The sequence below is a fragment of the Diuraphis noxia genome, unplaced genomic scaffold (assembly GCF_037042655.1).
Source record: "Diuraphis noxia isolate RWA-SAM2 unplaced genomic scaffold, SU_Dnox_SAM2 contig0003, whole genome shotgun sequence".
Taxonomy (NCBI): domain Eukaryota; kingdom Metazoa; phylum Arthropoda; class Insecta; order Hemiptera; family Aphididae; genus Diuraphis; species Diuraphis noxia.
In genome coordinates this window covers 81,239,928-81,260,015 of record NW_028301713.1, presented here as the reverse complement: position 1 = coordinate 81,260,015, position 20,088 = coordinate 81,239,928, and the positions used below count along the sequence as shown (strand labels likewise).

Genomic DNA, 20,088 nt, shown 5'->3' with positions numbered 1-20,088 from the left:
CTAAAAATTTTTTAAATAAACAAAAAAAAAATTATTATTATTCAGATATCCAATATAAAGTATTTCAATCTTTCATAAAATGTTAAATACACAAGACTAGATTAAAATATTTTATATTTCAAATATTGCACCGAAAATATACCACATTCACGCTTCTGATAAGTATAAAAACCATTGATAAGAAACTATATTGTCAAAATCTTAGATCATATACTGTCGATGTAATGCGCAAGCAGTTCCGGCAGCCCGGCAGCGTCGTCGATATCACGAAAAAAAAAAGGTAAAAATATAGTCCTGACTCTTGGCGCATATATGATAAGGTGATAAGAAAATACGAATAAAAAAAAAAAAATAAGGAAATAATATTATTTCAGTTTAATGGGTATAAAAAGCAAAGTTTCAATGAACAATAAGCTATTGGCTAAAAGCTATAATTTGTGGCTAGTTGGGTTTCTAAATAAGCTAGATCTGGCCATAAAATGGCTACAAAGGGCAACAATGTAACGCGGTGTCACTCGCAACGTCACAGTCTTGCTGGACGGCCTGGACGCCGCATTTTCCAGCTGAACGGTGGCGCTTAATTTCTCAACCAATGGGGGTGACCGTTTTTACTTATCGCATAACTTGCGCGAACATGCATGCTCAATGAATATAATATCATGTTATGTATTATGTTACTAAATTTTTTCGTACCAAACTTTTAAGGTTTTGAAGGGTACGTAATTGCTCAATATCGAATTAATATTTTATTTAACAGAATAATAAAATGTATGTTTAACCTTTAGGCTTTAGGTTACCTACATGATATTATTAAATATAATATCCATATATAGTTATATTTTATTTTTAACCATATTTTATTATAAGTTATAACTAGGAAACGGATTTAAATGCTCTAAAAAACAAGAAAAATGCCTTAAAAAAATACGATTTAATGCCCTGCTAAAAAAATGCCCTAAAAACTTTAAAATGGGTTTATATTCAATAAAAACAAAATGTTATATTTAAAACTTATAAAAAAACACATTATTATAAAAAATCTAATAAAAAATATTTAAACATAATACAACCTTAATTAATTAACTTTAGATAGATAGTTTATCGTATCTTATCTCTTATCTTTACCTTAATGTGGGTAATAATCTGTTGTAACTTGTATGTATATAATTTGTGTCTACACGTGTCAACAATAATTTCGTAATTTCGTAACATAATACTCGTGTCAACAATAATTTCGTAATTTCGTAACATAATACATATTTAGGTATTTTAATTTTTTTTTAGAATTAATGTGGAAAAATGTTGAAAAAATGACTTAAAAACCACAAAATGCACTAAAAATTTCAAAAAATGCAAAATAAAAGTTACATTTTTTAATTCTTTGATGTATGAAATGAACTTTTTGCTTGGAAACCAATGTTTTCGGACATTCAGAAAAAAATGCAATTTGCATTCAAATCCGTTCCCTAGTTATAACCTTTAATTATATAAGTTTTTATTTTTTGTTTATTCTTAACACTTAGAATATTTACGTAAAATCGATAATAACAGTTACAATAAACATAAGAGTGTGAGCAAAACAAAAACAATATACTTGACCTAAAGTCTTGATAACAGTAGCTATTCATTATTTATTCTAAGCATTCTATAAGCTAACTTGGAGATTTTCTAAATAATGGTAAAATTATAATTATTAATATTATTATGATCATAAAAGTATATAATTATTTGTCGAATGTCGACTATAGCTAATTATAGTTTGACAATAAATTAGAATAATGTACGCATACTTTTGGCTTTTGGTATTAGTTATTTTATTTTATGTATAATATCATAATATATTATGCGTATATATATATTTTAAAATATTTGTCTATTCTTAAGATTTTTATTAATTATTTGACAAACGATCGATTGCAAATACTAACATGATTAGTTCTAATTACCAATATTTGTGAGGTACATCTGCAGGTGTCGTTGAGTGTTGTGATAACTGTTCAAAATTGAACTTCATTAGCGTGACATTTTCCAAAACCTCAAAATATGTCTATTTTGCTCAGTAGTCGGTACATTTGTAAATCCAACTCCTAAACGATATTTGGGTTTCCGGTTTACCTACTCTTCTGTCTAACTAGGTCTTCTGACACATAAATCTAGAATTCCGTGTAGTTGTTATGACGTTATGTCTAGTAAAAAATAGCCTTTAACAGTGATAAATACGGGAATTGTTTCAATTATTTTTTGTGGTCTTCAACAAAATCTGTGGCATTACCTTGTATTCCCATAATGTCGGTCTACATTAAATCGGTAAGTACTACTACGTAGTCTCCAGTTCTAAAAACCTGTAACACCATACACACTACACAGTATATAATATACAATAAAATAAGTATGTTTTGTTACCTAATAGATACCTATGTTATTTTTAAAAGACAATGTGTTGAAAATAAAACTTTGAAAAATTTGTATTAAATATAAACATATAGGTTTTAGGTATGCTAAAATTGTTAGTAATGTTGTGGATCGTTAAGAATTTATTATGTTTATTATTTCACGTAAAAGTTTTTCCCATCTTAAGATATAAAAAATTATACTATGAAACAGCTGATGTCTATCAGAATCATATTTACTCATATCTTAGAAATGAACATATCTAGACATTTGCTTATGATAATATTATATAATTATATTTGACTATAAATATCTAACTATACGATGATTATAATATGGATCAGAATTAAAAATTTATTACCAACTATATACGAATAATATTGTTAGTAGGTACTAACTTTTTAACTAGTTGCATCAATTAATTATTTCAAACGAAATTCAAATTTCTGATAATCTAAAGCCATATTGTGAATATCGCAGTTCCTGAATGCATTGCATATTTTTGACACATGTCCATGAAAATGAGCTTAAATTTATATTTAATTTCAATGATAATTAATAAGTATCTTAGTGTTATAAGTAAAACTAATATTATATTATTATTTTTTTTATTATTATTGTTACAGCATCAACATCAAGGTTATCAAATCACAAATTATGATACCCAATTCTGAACATATTCATGAAAATTACCTATTAGCCACTTTATAATATTAACGTACGAGTACAAGTGCCAAATCAATAGTTTATTTCAAATTTCTCAGAATCTAAAAAGAAAAAAATGAAAAAAAATTTAGATTATGATAGTGTACATAATACCACGGTATATAAGTACAAAGCGGCTTATTGTCATGAATCGAGGTAACTGTTTTTATGTAGGTATCTACATAAATAATATAGGCCCATAGATATTATTTGACTTATACGTAATAAGTAATATCTTTCTTAATATTGTAATTACCCAGTAATTATATTTTACATACTATTATATTTGACTAAAAGTTTTAAATAGGATAGAAATTATTTTAGGATATTTGAACAAAAAAATGCAAGTACCTATATTAGTATATATCATATATACTCACATATATATAACTACATTAATACCTATGTACATATTTCAATAAGTATAAAACAGGATAAATATGAATGAAGAATATACGACAAAGAAAGAAGGCTATATCAAATATCCAACCACCTCACTGAAGCACTCAACCCGGACCCCAACAATATACACAAGATCATACAAAATTCAAACAAACGAATCTTAAAAACAAACTGTAAATTGTAAATAATACTAATCACTTAACTCCTAATTATTACTACTTTGTCTTGTTTTAAATACTAAATAACATGATAAATACTTTGTGTTCTTTACTTATATTGTAAATTTGTAAAACACTTTAATATTTAGAAATGATCGATGTATTTGTTAGATATATTTTCTACTATTTATAGCAGTGCTATACAAAAGTTTTTGTATACTTCTATTAATAAGCACTAACACATCCATTAGATTTTGTTTTTTAAATATCTCATTTGAAATTGTTGACCTTGGACTGTATTTAATTTTAAGATTAATTTTTTTTTACGTTTAGAATTTTATGCTAAATAGAAATGTAGTGATGAATTTATGAAATATGTAATTTTAGTATTCTTTGATATGTACTTAAAGGTTTTATAAACAAATAATTATATTATATTATATTATATTGTAGACCAAGTTACGTATTTTACCACAAAATACTATAGGAAATCATCTTTCGTTTTCTCATCAATGTCTAATAGTGAGATTGCAATATATATATTTCTTATATTACTACTTCCTTACCATCAATTTATTAACCTCTGGAAATACTCCATCTCTCCTCCCAGTTTGGAAGTAATTGTATTACGGTAGCAAAACACAAGGAGATTATTTTTTGAATTTACATCAACGACTGTTTCAACCACAGTACCTAGTTGATCTTAGTTACACACACGACTATCACGTCCGTTCCGCGAGAAGAAAAATTTCGTAAACAATTAAATAATCTAAACGATTTTTAATAATACAAACATTTTATTGAGACTTCGTTTCTTTGATATTTTTTATTTTATTTTTTTTGTGTTTTAATTGTTATTTCTGTTATAAAGTGAATTAAATGACATTCAAGAATTTTTCGAATTGATTCTACAATATAATACAAAATCAAACTATAATGGTAAGTAAACTCAAGTGTAAAGTAATTTTAAGAAACGCAAGCTAAATATTTCTTCATAATTTTCATAAGGTTAAATATTTTTAGTTATTAACCAACGTTAAAACATTTTTAAATAAATAAAGACGAAACTTTTGTTATAATATTACTTATAGTTATTGTTGTAATAATGATCTGCAAGAAACTGCAACTTTTCATACTGTTAAAATACTCAAATGTAGAAGATTATACTTTAATATTTAAATATATATTTAAAAATCATCAACTTAAAAAATCTATTACAAATGTATACATAAAATCAAAACTTATAAATGTCCTAATACATTTTTTTTGTATTGATCTTTATATATAACACGGAGAGTTATTAGTTAATCTCTTAAATCCCAAATAAGTGTATTGTTTATGTATATAGTGAATAATTATTATTTCAGAAATAATGGATTCTATAATAGCAGTTAATTTATTACTTTTCTAGTTTAGTTGTAATATCAGAAGCAATTATAATAATTAAGGGTCATTTACATACGTGGTTATATTTTTAACGCAAATTTAATGATATTTTTAAGATAAATTGGACATTATGTTGATGCTAAATCGTATATGGCCACATTGAATACAATTTTTAAATCCAATGTAAAAAGTTTCTTCGATTATTTACACATCATTGCTATAATATACAAATTAAAAACATTTACAATATTATTATAAATCCCATTTGATTATAAATTTAAAAATTTTTATTTTATTTTGATCTCTAAAACCAATTTATTGTACTACTACTTACTAGTGTTTCATTTTCTTTTCTAGAGTTTCATAACATTGAATTTCAACATAATTTTCGTCAATACATTATTAGATAATTTTGTAAATTATGTTTTTGTATTTATAGCACCATGTAATTAATAACTAAACATCATTAATTATATTTTATTTTTAAATCAATGGTTTATTAAATATGGCCAAAAATTAAACGCATATCGAAAAAATACATAAATCAGAATTATTAATTAAGTGATTTCTATTACACATTTAATTGTTGATAAGCTTTTATTACCATTAATTATTGGTAAGCATCTTGTGCTATCTCCGTCTTGCATATTTACAACATCGCAGAAACTGTTTTTTCGCGAAATAAAACCATCCAAGCTTTAGAAATAGAGGTAGTTAAAACTCCAAATTGATACACAATATAGTTGAAAACATTATCTGTGAAATATAGCCTTTTTTTATACACCATAATTTATTCAAAAAAAGTTCTTATTGATTCAAAATTCATTATTTTCGTATTTTTTCAAACTTGAATAGCTTATTTTTTAGTTCCGATGTCGAAAGAATAAAAACGATGTTTCATCGCTAAAGTTTTCATTTTTATGTGGTGAATATTTTGTTTCTTAATTACCACTTTAGCCTTTTCGGTTCTTTCCTGCGCAAAATAGTTTTTTCTATGTTTTACATTTATGAGACCGAGACACCACATGTGAGTATATAGCGTCATTTTAACGTTTTTATGATACAACTATACCTAAGATTAAATAATAATGTGGCTATAAAAAACAAATGAGACAAAATAAGAACATTTAGATGAATGTGTTAAACTACAATAACGAATATTGTCTTTTTTTATACTAAATAAGGGATAACGAAATCACTATCCATACAAACACTGTCATATCAAGAAAATACTTTAAAAAAATCAAAAATTAAACCTAAAAACAAACACCTACAAAATGGGTAATGATGCATTACTGTAACAAAATTTTATTTGGAATTTAATGATTAAATTTATTACCGCGGAGAGCTAAAGAAATGTATGTAATAAACTAAAAGCACGGTTCTGTCAATATAATATATGAAGGACTAAAACATCATACTTAGTAGTTTAGTGAAAATTATTTTGTTAGTAATGTAGTTTTTTTTTTCTGAGCACAGTGGCACACTTGATCATTCTCGTTGTTTACTATTATATAATATGTATAACAGTATTACCCATGAATTTAAGTATCATATAACCGAGTTTTACAGTAAAATTATTTAAGATACTAAGACTCCAATTATTATTAACTATATGTATATGTGTTATAAACTAAAAATGCATAATATAAAAAAAAACAGCTTAATATTTATAATTTTTTCTAAGAAAATTAAACTGTTACTGTCAAATACTAAAACATTGATTACATTTACATGTACAGTTCTCTTGAGTATCCAAGATCGATAAACCACTCTTATTTAGTAAAATACACAGACCACATTTAAATTGGAAATAAATTATTGTTTCTACGTTTTTTCTCGGTTTTGAAAACAATCCGATCTTTTCCAAATTTCCAAAATGCTAATTAAAAAAATTATAGCTTAAACATTAAAATCTAATTTAAATGTATAAGTTCTCAATGGACATAAACAATGTGGATGAAGTTCAAATAGAAGTTACATTTTTAAGAAATTTCGATATTGTTACAACTAAGGATGCGTATGACTAATACTAATAAATATTTGTTTAAGCTTAACATTTATTACGGTTAGTAAATTATTATGTATTCTAAAATTGGTTTTATTTTACCATGTTATACGCAATACAATATTTAAAAAATTAACTCTGTTCCAGATTTGTCGTAATATTATAATAATACCCACATTGTTGTATATTATTATTATTATATTAAATTATAATAGCTACGTATACAAATAAAATATTTTTTTTTTTTTAATTCTAAATCTGATTATGGAAACTTAAATAATCTTATTTATTAATTTAATTACTATTCTAGTTACGCTTACATACCTATTACCTACCTATCTAATATTAAATTACAACATAAATTCCCAAATTGTAGTAGGTCTATCTGAGTGTAAAGTGTTACGAACTTATAATGAGTAAATTGACAAATTGTTTTATTTTTGTATAAGACATATGAAGTATTTGAAATTTTGAAACAAATAACATTATAATTAAATATATGTTATGTTACAATATTGTTGTTTTCATTCATAATAATAACTTTTTGATTTCATAAATAAATAAACAATTTACTTTATCAGAATTCCGAAAATCATAAAACTTTTGACTATTTATGAATACGATTTAAATTAAATATAATACCTAACTAAATATTATTGATAAATGTCTACACAATACATTATTAACATAAGTTTTGTCGTTTAAATTAATTAAATCCATCACACAAAACGCTTTCAGTTTTCATAACATAGTTAGGTATACGTGTTTATATTACATAAAAAATCAAGCTCTGGTTTTTTATTACATTATATTATTTAAATATGTATGTTTGTAATAGTGAATTGTATTGGAAAATAATATTCTTATAATAACATAATTCTTTCACGACATATTTTTAATAAAGCTTAAAATATTTAAAATATACTGCAATATTTTAAACGTTGCGATCAATTAAATTAGATGCTGATTTATAATTGAGGACAATAATATTTTAGCCTATTTCAAAATTACATGGTTATTTCTTACTTATTAATTATGAGTTTATAACCTATAATATTATTTGTATGTATAAAAATATTTGACATCTATTTTATCACTAATTCGATTATTTTAAGATGGACAAGTAACAACCAATGGCAATTATTTTTAATGATCTTTTTTTTCTTTTTACGGTATTTTATAGAGTTACCAACAATAAAAAGAATACATAGGTAGATATATATAGATATATAGACATATATAGATACATACACAAATCGCAAAAACAAAATATTTTTATAGTTTTTTTAGAGTTCGGATCTACTCTGATCATTTCTGTAAAAAGTCTAAAAAAATATCGCTATAGTCAATGCGTAGTTACAAACGATTCCGACCCTCGTGTTTGACCGAGTTTTACAAATACAGAAAAGCACCATTACAAAATATATATATATATATATATATATATAATATATTGAATGATTGTTATTTCTATTTTCCTTATATAATGGGAAAGTGCCTATTGTTGTTGGACGGTCATGTTCGTGAAAATTTTATATTATTTTCCTCAATCGTGAGGCTTGTACAATACACTATGCGCTAACGAATAACATTATTTATTTTTATACACAAACAAATACACTGACAAAAATATACACATTTTTTAATTTATATATTTTTTATTTTATGAATGGACTTACACATCGACCAATGATAAGTTCATTGTCTATTATGGATAGAAAACGGGTAGGTAACTAATAATATAAATCTATATAGTATAATTATTATAAATACTAAATATAAATTAAAATTTTTTAATAATTCAATTTTAGTTAGTAATTTATTCATATTATAAAAATTGTAATGAATACAGATCGTAGGTTACCATTCAAAATAAAGGAATCACTTTAAAATTAATACAAATATTAAAGGTATTAATATCCTTTATATTTTCTGGTGTGCGCTATTTTGTAGTCAATAATAATAATAAAAAAAAACCATAATATTTAAATTCAAATTTTTGTTCTTTTGGCTGAATGATTTCCATGATAATTACAAAATTTTAACATACGAATTATATAGTTTATGTGTTATATTACGACTGGGATGTGATATAATAGGTATTATGCTAGTGTACAACATTGATTATGAGCAATAATCAATTTACCTGAAGATAAACTCTCCCGAGTCTATCACAACATCGCTTATGCATTATAATATTGTATCATTATATTGAATATAACACGCATATGGTAAACATTTTGAAATTGTCGAGTATCATCATTATAGTAAATGATAAGAAAAATAATAAGATAAGTCAAGTTTTTTAGTTGTAAGCTATAAATGCTCATGAGAGTTAAATAGTTTTAAAAACCAGGAGAATTAACCACAGCCCACTGATCACACGACTAAGGTTTCAGACTATGGTCAACTACGGATTCAGTAATGGCTCAACCGATTGTCTTATTACGCTATCCGATACCTAAAAGTACAAAATTATCTACTTGAAATCGTGATTATTCAATTAAAGCGTAGATATTAGTACCTGTAGTACAACTGCAGAGACACACACCATTTTCTTACAATTAAATAGTATCATTTTATCGCTACTATAATTGATGTATCTACGAAAAGAATTTCCTATACTTTCGGTACTACTGTTTTCAATGTAAAGAAATTTCACCATTTTTATTTGTTGTGATTTTTACTGGCACACCGTATATTTTAATGAGATAAAATCACGAAATTCCGATAAACTATTTTTGGAAATGTGTATTTTAGATATTATTATTATTATTCTATGAGTATCATGGTTATTAAAAAACAAACGTTCCTAAGACCCTGTTTCGACGTCGTGAAACGTAATCATACGGCGGAACATATGGTAAAAATGCATTAATATCATTCGGTGATTAATTAAACGGTTGTATTGTTGTATACGCGCGATAACAATAGTTGGACGAATTTCGAACTCTACAGACTGTGTCAGCAGCGTTCATGAAAAACCTCCGTTGCAGTATTATTATATATCCTATATATATAGGTATACTGTAAGACGGAATCAGCTGCAATAATAAAATATTATAAATTATGATTGTTACTATTAATAATGATTTGACTGTACTTTAATGTTACAATTAACGTCGTCAAAATATAATAACTGTTGAAAAGTTAAACAGTTTTCACTTTCCGCGTGACGGATGTGCCTCATTTATATTATGTGTGCTGTACTTATACGTTATATTATTTACTTGTACTTAGTACTTACCTATATCTGTATACTGCGCAACGTGTGTTGTTTTTGTTCTCAGATCGATGGTATCAGATATTAACGGTCTGACAGAAACATAATAATAATGATAATATATTAAATTTTCGATGGTCTTATGAATATTTCTCATCCCAAAGATTGTTGTCCGCAGGCTTGAAACCGACCGACGAAGAGGAGTTCCGTCCCTTATTGTTAACCATGTACGTCGTGAAGATACTGGCGATCGCGGTGGTGACGTCTGTCGTTACTCTCCTGTGCATCCGTTCCGGTCAAGCGATGTCCAAGACCACTGGAGCCGTTTACAACAAAACCAATGACAAACCGGAATTCCGGGACCGAGGAAAACTGTCGTCGACGAGCGAGACTCCCAGCAAGCCGAAAGCTACAGACGACCCGGTAGACGAACGGCCGGAAGTTCGGACGACCGTCCAGATCGTAACGCCGGAACCGAATCGAAAAAGATCGAAGAACGAAAACGGAACAACGGCTACTTCTACTACGATTACTGCTCAACCCTTGCAGCTGGCCACCAGCCGGTCAATCAGTGACGACAATCGCATCACGTTACTAGGACCTGTGGTGTCCGGCAGGAGAGCGATACCAGTAGTAGTCCGCGGAAAGTTGATAGAACAAATACCGCACCCGTCCAATCACCGAGGTAGTAACGGCGTTACCGTTGTGGAAGACGTTGACGACGACGAAGAAAATGAGGCCAATTTTATCGTCGATGCCGATGTGTATCACAACAGGTATGCAAATATCTAGAGTGTTAATAATAATTTGTAAAGTGCCCGTGTAGGTGTATATGCTGTACACTTTTTTGTTAATAAAATAAAGACAATATTCTAATGGGCAGTTCCAATTGAACGATATTTATTTTAGCTATAATATTATTATTAAAATTATTGAATATGTAAAATTAATCATAAATAGGTTTAGGTATTATTTATTATGTTAAATTTATTAAGTAGATCCTACTTTCTTTTAAAATTAATCAGGCATTTATCCCTAATAAAATGAAGAATTTCATTTCCAAAACACTTTTTCTGTCTCGATTTAAAATAAATGATGATTTTTTTAAAAATTTTTTTTTAAGTAATTTACAATCTATACAACATTATGTACAATGGGCAAATTCGATAGTAAATTATTTAAATATAATAATTTTATAATATAATATTATACCCAAAACTCTTAGGGCTCAGGCATAGAGAAATATACCGAATTGAAGTATATCTGCAGATATTTAGGATACCTGTTTACCTTACCCTACTACAAGGCAGGAAGTGTTAAACGATGGGAAGGCTAAACATATTTTGCAGATTACTGCCATTTGTCTAACAACAAAGGATAAGGCATACTAGACAGTGGGAGATTGGGGGGGGGGGGCGCATTCTGGGTTGGATAGTTTTCCAGAATTATTTTATCGTGTGCTGCTGGGACAGGGATACGATATATATATATTTTGTAGCCCTATATATATAATATATGCCGTACATTTCGTTTGATCACGATTCGTAGGTAATATAGAATTGATTTCCTGGTCAAATTAAGTGTGCGAATTGGTTCTCGATAAAAATTACTTATCGTTTCACAACTGTTCGGATTAGTTCCCTTATATACAAATCGGTTTTCTAATGATATTTCATTAGGTTTTACAATGTATGAGAATATATTTATAAAATAATGTAATCTTACATGACTGAAAATGGAATGTTGGTGAAAACATTTTAAAAATTATAAAAAATTATGTTGTATATCGGATATCCATACCAAATTATTTTATTTTATTTTTTTGTAAATTATTCTTCATTGCAATCAACTGATCTATTATGATTACCATATTATTCCAATTATTATTAGCATTAATAAACACGTATAGATAGGATATTCTAACAGTCCTAAGTCTGTGTAAACCGGTAAGTAAATTGCTGGTTGAACATATCGTTGAAATTTCAAAAGTTAACTTAACATGGTATTATCACTGTTAAAGTTCTTCGGAATCAATGCATTAACGTAACCTTAACACGTGACATAAGTACACAACACGTAATAATAAACCATCACATTAAAGCTACACATATCTACCTTAATATTATTTCAGACAAATGGGCCACAACGATTATTCGGCCGTCGACACGGACATATCGGTGGCCGAAGAAGACGGTTCGACCGGCTTTCACGATTCGTACAACGTGGGCTACAGCAGACCGGTCGGAAACCCCAACGACGGGACCGGATGGAGCCCGGCCGGCCAGTCGGCGGGTTACGGCGGGAGCGTGTGGCCAACCAGGGGCCGGCCACCGTACGACATGGCAGCCCCGTATCCGCATCCGGTCGGTCAGTTTATGGCGCCGGGTTACAAGCATCACGCGACGTACAACAGCAACATGCCGCCGGCGTATTACGCGAACACCCACCGTCCCGCCGAACAGTACAACATGCAGAGCAACTTGCAACAACAGGTGCAGATGATCTACGACAAAGTCGACTGGCACAAGGTTGCCATGCTGATTCTGGTCAAAATCGGACTGGTCAAGCTCAAAATTTTCGGGTTCCTCAAGATCCTGTTCTTGCTCGTGTTGAAGCTCAAGCTATTCTTGATCGCTATGTTCTTCAAGTTCCTGTTGATCTCCAAGCTGATGAAGCTGTTCAAGTTACTCATGATACCGCTCATCCTGTTAACGCTACTGCCGATACTCTTGCCGCTCTTGGCGTCACCGATGCCCATTACCGGGATCCTGTCCATCCCTAGACGCATAATTGAATTCTTAACAGAACCTATTCCCGTACCAGTATCGCAGACCTTGGCCTCCAAATTATACACGGATCCCACCGCACTTCCGGGCACGGCGGACGGAAAGAACGGACTGCTGCCGCCGTCGCACAATAATAAACCCGATAACTCGCCAGTGCACGATAGACGCCGGTTGGAGATGTTAGAGTTGTTCGACCCAGCTCTGACCGTATTTCGGAAGGTGTTAGACTCAGAAAAGTGCGTGGAAAGAATAGCGTGTCGTATGGCTGTTGTTGAAAAGGCCGGCATACTTCCAGTTTGGATTAATTGGTAATAAGTCTATTGATTATAACAATGATTTTAACATGTTTTATGACATGAATGTTGCGTAATTAGCCGAGGAAGATTTCTAAGCCGTTTTTTTTATTACTATACGAGTATCTATATAATATAAACCTATTATTTGGAATTTCAATTATTTATCCTTGAAATTCAAAGATATTATCATGTTCAAAATCCAATGTCTTCTCCAGTTGCGAAATGTATGTTTTCTTAATTTTTATAACTACTTATCCTAATTACCCAGAATCTTACATTTGAACAGAATGTATAATCAGAAACGGTTTCGTATTTTGAGTTTTTTGAGTTTACTCTTTTCATACTTTCATTTTTCTATAATTTCTTTTTCTTTCTTTTTTTGCCACTTCATGTATGGAAATAACGCCAAAATCAATCTAAATTATTTAAGCTTATAATATATAGCTCTGCTTAGAATCGAGTGATTAGTAGGGTGTCACTTCCTGTAAAATAGGTAAACAATATTCTTTATACCTAACTTTACTTTTTACCTCAACTAAATATCCATCTCACCAAAAAAAATAAAACTAATTACTTCAATTTATACTACCAATGTTGACATACTATGCCTCATCAAATTATCAGGTCTGAAAACTGTATGCCATACATCAGTTTGATTTTATATAATATTTTTTTTTTTTTTATTACCATATACCTTATTCATATTTAATTAAATAATATTTTGTTTTTATTCTACGTATAATTTAAGAATATCTTTGACATAAAATCCATTCTGCTAGGATTACAACGAATATTAAATTTTAAATCCAAAACATAAAAAGATTATAATTAATAATTAATTATTATATTTGTTTATTAATTATTAAAATACATTTTTTTTATTTTAGGATGCTGTATCGAGTAGCAAAGGTCATTCCAAATGAAAAACTAGAATCTTATCTCAAAGTATATTCCGATGTAAATAATGTGATTTATAACAAGTCGGATAATCCTGAAAATTGGGTGACATGGTGCTCAGATCGCTACGACTGCAATATTACTAACATTACGAACATGACAACAAATATGATAGACGCAATATAATAATAATATATCATCATTAGTATTCAATGTAATCTTTTTGTTTGATTGATAATAGTTTGTTGTGATATCTACGTAACTTCTAAGATTTGATTTAACACATGATGTTTTGTACATATTTAAATTTTAAATTCGATACAAAATATTTTCTTGTGAAAAATATTTATTCCTATTAGATTGAGTTTGTAATTTTATTGTAGAGTTATGTACTTAAGCTGTTAAATTATAATATATATATATGCTCATAGTTGTACATAATGGTATTAGTATATACTCAATAAATGCTTAAATGTACATTGGAATTGTTGGTATCTTGATTTATAAAAAAATCCAAACCAAATGACATATTAGTTATAATCAGTTACAAAAAGGTATATTTAGGTAAATATATTACAAATATACTTTTAAGAAACACTAAAAAAGATTGATAAAGTTTTTATAAGTAAATCTTTTAGATTCCAAGTGATGTTAAATTCATTTGATTTTTACCATGGTTAAAAAAAATGTTCATGTTTATTTTCACCTTTTGGAGCTGTAAAATTGTTTTGATAATCAACTTTGAGAGTGATGGTTTCTGGTTAAAAATTGGATCTAGTCGGTAATTTAGGGGTAGTAATGATTTAGCATTGAATTCAAATTTAACACATAATGTAAAATAAAGGTATATTCGTGATATAATATGTTATTTTTTTTTGACATTTCATTCAGCGTTTGTTACGAACATATTAATATGTCTAGGTATAGTTATTTACCGATAAACTTCTAAATAATGTCAATTATTACCCAAGGTAACACCGGTCAGTTGAATAGAACCCACAAAAACAACAGGGTGGTTAACACATTTTTTTCTACAACTGTGTGGTATTTTTATTTTACATATTATATGTATATAATATTGTAACATCCATTAACCTTGCATATAACTGTAATTCAAGGAAATTCCATAAAGACTGCCAAAAAAAAAAAGAAAAGAAAAGCTGTTAATACACAAATGCTGTACCTTTGATATACATATTTCTAAAACTGATTTCATTTACGCGATGTGATTGTGGTAAAGTTAAATACAGAAATATTGTTTCATGACCATGGCTACAAAAAATAATAATATAAAATTAATGTCAAAAGTCGTCTATGCTAATAATTATATCAGATATAAAATATTTTATAGATATATTACATATTTTATTGTATTCTAGAATTATTTTAATACTAGTTAATTTGAATTTTTTAAGGTGTACCTATGATGTAAACACACATTAATCATCATTAAATAATTTTATACCAATAGTTATTGTTATATATTTTTTTGTGAGATAAATAATATTAAACAATGAAAACAGAATACGGTATAACTAAAAATTAAAATAACAATTTTATTGCCAGTTTGCCACACGTGTAATGGAAAAACTATAGTTATAAAACACCGTAGGTATAATATATTTATGAATACAAAACTTGCCTATTTACAATAATATACTCAAAATCTTATTGCTAAAATTTATTATTTTTTATGTTTGAATATTTGATTATGTGTTTTATATGGCATATTGACATTGTATATTAAACTATATAATATTATTATTTATTACAAATCACAGCATATTTTACATTATTCCACTTTCGTATATTATAGCGACATCTACCGAATGAATTGTTTAAATTAAATGACAGGAAAAAAAAACATGAAACATTTATCAGATTTTAATCACATTCAATATTTGTATGATAATAATATTAATAATATAAATATAATATGTATACAAAATTAAAATAAAAACACAACAATGTAATAATATATAAGAAGAATACTTAGTTCGGTTGTACCTACTCGTATGTTTAATAATGGCTGATTTTTCAAATATGTTCATCTATATTTTACCTTTTAATAATTAATGTATGAAGTATGAAATGTTAAAACGTGAAATATTAACATTTTTTTTTTAAAAAACAAATTTAATGATGATTATCTTTCAATTATCTATTAATTATAATATAGTCAATGAGTTTTAAGTTTAATAGCTTATATTAATGATATGATCGCCGTGGTTTACATATTACAAGGTATACACTATTGTTACATGGTTACACTTGTTTTCGAATATTTATTTATATTTTCACTAGGAAATAGCTTATCTTTGATGACGATGCAACGATAATACTATTTATGAAAATTTTACACAAAAATAAAAATACTGAAATATTTCAGAAGTTTCAATTTTAAGAAATTTGCAAACAAAACCTTAAGTGAGGAATTTTTTCAAGTTCTAATAATAAGAATTATAATAACTATGCGTATAAATACCATAAAATTCTTAAGAGCTGTGGTGATATAATTGTTTTTAAATAATTATCACTTTTTTTTACTGTAATTTGCTTAGCAGATAATTTTTTTGAACTGTTCATGTATCTAAATTAAAATTTATAGTTTATAAGTCTTTAATCATTTTATGTTAAGAATGATATCCTGTTATTAAATGGAATCTAGGTACATTACAAGATAACACTTCTGAAATTTATTTTGAGTTCAGAGTTAAATCTAATTGAGATCGGTCGAGGCACAATTTTATATATTTTTTTTAAATACTAGTTAGTAGTTTACTAATACAAGATTTAATATTTTTCAAGAAATTTAATCAAATTTGTGAAATTTTAAGGGTGACATTATGAAATGTAATCCATCCGATCACAAATAGACTTGATACAAAAATCACATATATTTTCAGAAATCTTTTGATCGATCATTCAAACTTTTGACGAAACAAGTTGAATACTAATTTATGAATTATAAACGTAGATGTAGGCTATATTTACTTCACTGTCAGCATATAAATGTTGTAAACAATTTATTAATTAGGTATTTCAATTTGAAAATAATAATAACAGTAGCTAATATAACGGGTATTGACCACAGCTATCGTAAGTTGCAAACAAATAAGCCGTTACAAATAATTGATTGAATATTAATAATCCAATTATCTATAATATATTGGAACATATTTTGGTATTCTGTAACATTTGTAAATTTATGATAGCTTGTTAGTTATGGTAAAAATAATAACATCAAACAATATTTGAGTGGGAATAGTTTTGAGTTAAAGTATAGGTAGGTACACACATTTATATTTATGAATGATACAGTAATAGTTAGATGCCGGTACAATAATCCAAATAAATAATTTACTTATACTATTTAATTACTGTGAGTGAAATTGGATATATGTAATTTTAATGTTTTTATAAACTAGTCTAATTTCAAGGAACACAATGGCAGAACCTGAATAAAATATTAATTAACAATCATGTAAGTAAACATGTTTAATTTATATATACGTATAACGTTTAAGTAAGAACCACTTAATGCAGTTTTAATAATTTAAATGCAATACATTATACTATAAGGATATGGAACTCAAAGATAACTCCACGTACTTACCAGAGAGTCAATTTTTAGAACATTCTTACCTAAAAAATCGGAATATAGAAATACAATTTTTAATACAAAAATAGAAATTCAATTAAACATTGGAAAAGTTTATACTTTTTAACGGCTATTTTTTTTCCAAAAGCGCATAATTATCATTGTTTTTCACAGACAAATAAAGATTTAATTGCACGTCATATAATTCTAATTAAAGTTAAACACCTTGCTTATAATTTCCACTATCATACATTAATTATTCTACGAGTTTATAATTATTTACGAATTATAATTTATTACGAATTTATACAAACAACGCGATTTATAAAAACAGATAATTGTTAAAATTGTATGAAGTAATTTGGAAAATGTGGTAATGTGCTAAATAAAAAATGTTTGTGAGCTACTAATATTCCGTTCTTGGATATCAGTCCATACAGAATATAATAAAATCTAAGATTTAATAGTAAAAGTATGAGTTATAGAATTTATAAAAATTATAAATTAACATAAATTGTTTAATAACAATAAGTTACCATAACTATTGCGATTTAAAACTTTTTAAATACTATTACTGTGTATCTGATAAGTAAAATATTATTTAACTATAGGTACCTTCTTTGCACTACCGACAAGACCGAAAATCATCTAAGACCACGATCCGTAGTTGTCAAATGTACCGTGAAGATATTGACGATCATTATCATTACTATTATGGTCGTGACATTCTTGTGCACACGTTATACGTCCGGTCGGTCAGATATTTCGGAATCGACGATTATTCATCGTCACACAGATCATGTCAGCAATGACAGAAATGGCTTTTCTGAAAAATCGATTGCATCCATGTTCGATTTTAACGAGTCGGGCACGTCTGCCGATCGTGGCCAATCGCGAATTGGACCGACCGAGTCCGTATTAGACTCGGCCAGCGACCAACTATTGTCAAAATTCCGTTTGGACGAATATCCCATGACCGATGAATCTAGCAGCCAACTTTGGCCGTTTGTAAGACGAGGTAGATTTACTGCCAATAATCTTTACGCAACCGATTCCGATCGAGAATACGTGGCTGACCGCATCGCAGAGTTGAGGGACATCAACAGGTTAATATTATTATTTATATTATGTTGCAAGTAATATAACTATAAAGTTTAATAGTATAATCATTTTTTGTTACGACAATGTAAAAGTGCTTGATATTCTACGTTATAAACTTATATGTTTAAATTTATCGTTGAATTTTTTGACAGTCGATCAAATCGCTACAATCACCAGAACATGAAGTCTGACAAATGGGATGGCCACCACGCTTCGTACGACTTAACTAATAGTTTGAACCACAATGATGCATTCAAACATGTAGATAATAATCTGATTAACGGAATCGGATTAAGACCACATTATTCATTTGATAATAGGGCTTACTATAGACCAATCACCGAAAGCTCATCGACTATGCATTATCGACCACCTCCAATTTATCCAATCCTTAGTCCTCAAACAAATATGACGATATTAAAAAACAAAAATTTTGATTGGCGTACAATTGCCTTATTGACACTCGTTAAAGCCGGATTGATTAAATTAAAATTATTTGGAATTTTAAAGGTCTTGTTCTTACTTTTGTTCAAGTTAAAATTATTTCTGATAAAAATATACATCAAATCTCTTTTACTTTTAAAATATTCGAAGCTCTTTAATACTCTATTTTTACCACTGTTGATTTTACCATTATTTCTAACACCGATGACCATTATTTTGCCAACTATTATAAGTGCAATGTATTTGCTTCCAGTACAGTCACTTAATATGATGTCTCCAGCTCCTAAATCCTCCTTATCAAATTAACTGAGTAATTTATTTTCAAATATTCCAGGTAGCTCCGCCTAGTTTAATATAGAGTTTTACGAGTAATCAATTTTTAAAGATTTTGAAAAATATACGAGATAGCCGATTTGGAACCTTTAGATTCAACGATTTAACTTCATAACAAACAATTTTTTCATTAAGTACTTCAGTAGAAATATAAAAACCAATCAGGTTTATTTAGATTCCCTGTGGCTGGCCAATGCCTTGTAGCTGATTAACTAGATTATATTTTTAAATAAAACATTTAAAAAATAATTTAATATATTATTTACATTAGTCACCATATATACATTTATTTTTAGGTTAATTAATAGTTTATTTTCAATGTTTATTATTATCTTAAAAGGAAAAACACATGTTAAG

At 27.8% G+C, this 20,088-nt stretch overlaps 1 protein-coding gene across 2 annotated transcripts; it reads left to right on the top strand.

Annotated features, from left to right (window-relative positions):
* The first annotated feature begins 4,381 nt into the window (after nt 1–4,381).
* Nucleotides 4,382–14,600, top strand: LOC107171371 (uncharacterized). Of its 2 annotated transcripts, XM_089223093.1 has the most exons (4): nt 4,382–4,595; nt 10,452–11,049; nt 12,405–13,367; nt 14,243–14,600. In XM_089223093.1, the coding sequence occupies exons 2-4, from the start codon at nt 10,499–10,501 to the stop codon at nt 14,436–14,438; spliced, it is 1,710 nt and encodes a 569-aa protein (XP_089079219.1). In that variant the 5' UTR covers nt 4,382–4,595; nt 10,452–10,498; the 3' UTR covers nt 14,439–14,600. The 2 variants fall into 2 exon arrangements, with proteins under 2 accessions (XP_089079219.1, XP_089079218.1); XM_089223092.1 differs by lacking the exon at nt 4,382–4,595 and having other exon boundaries at nt 10,439–11,049.
* Nucleotides 14,601–20,088: the final 5,488 nt, after the last annotated feature.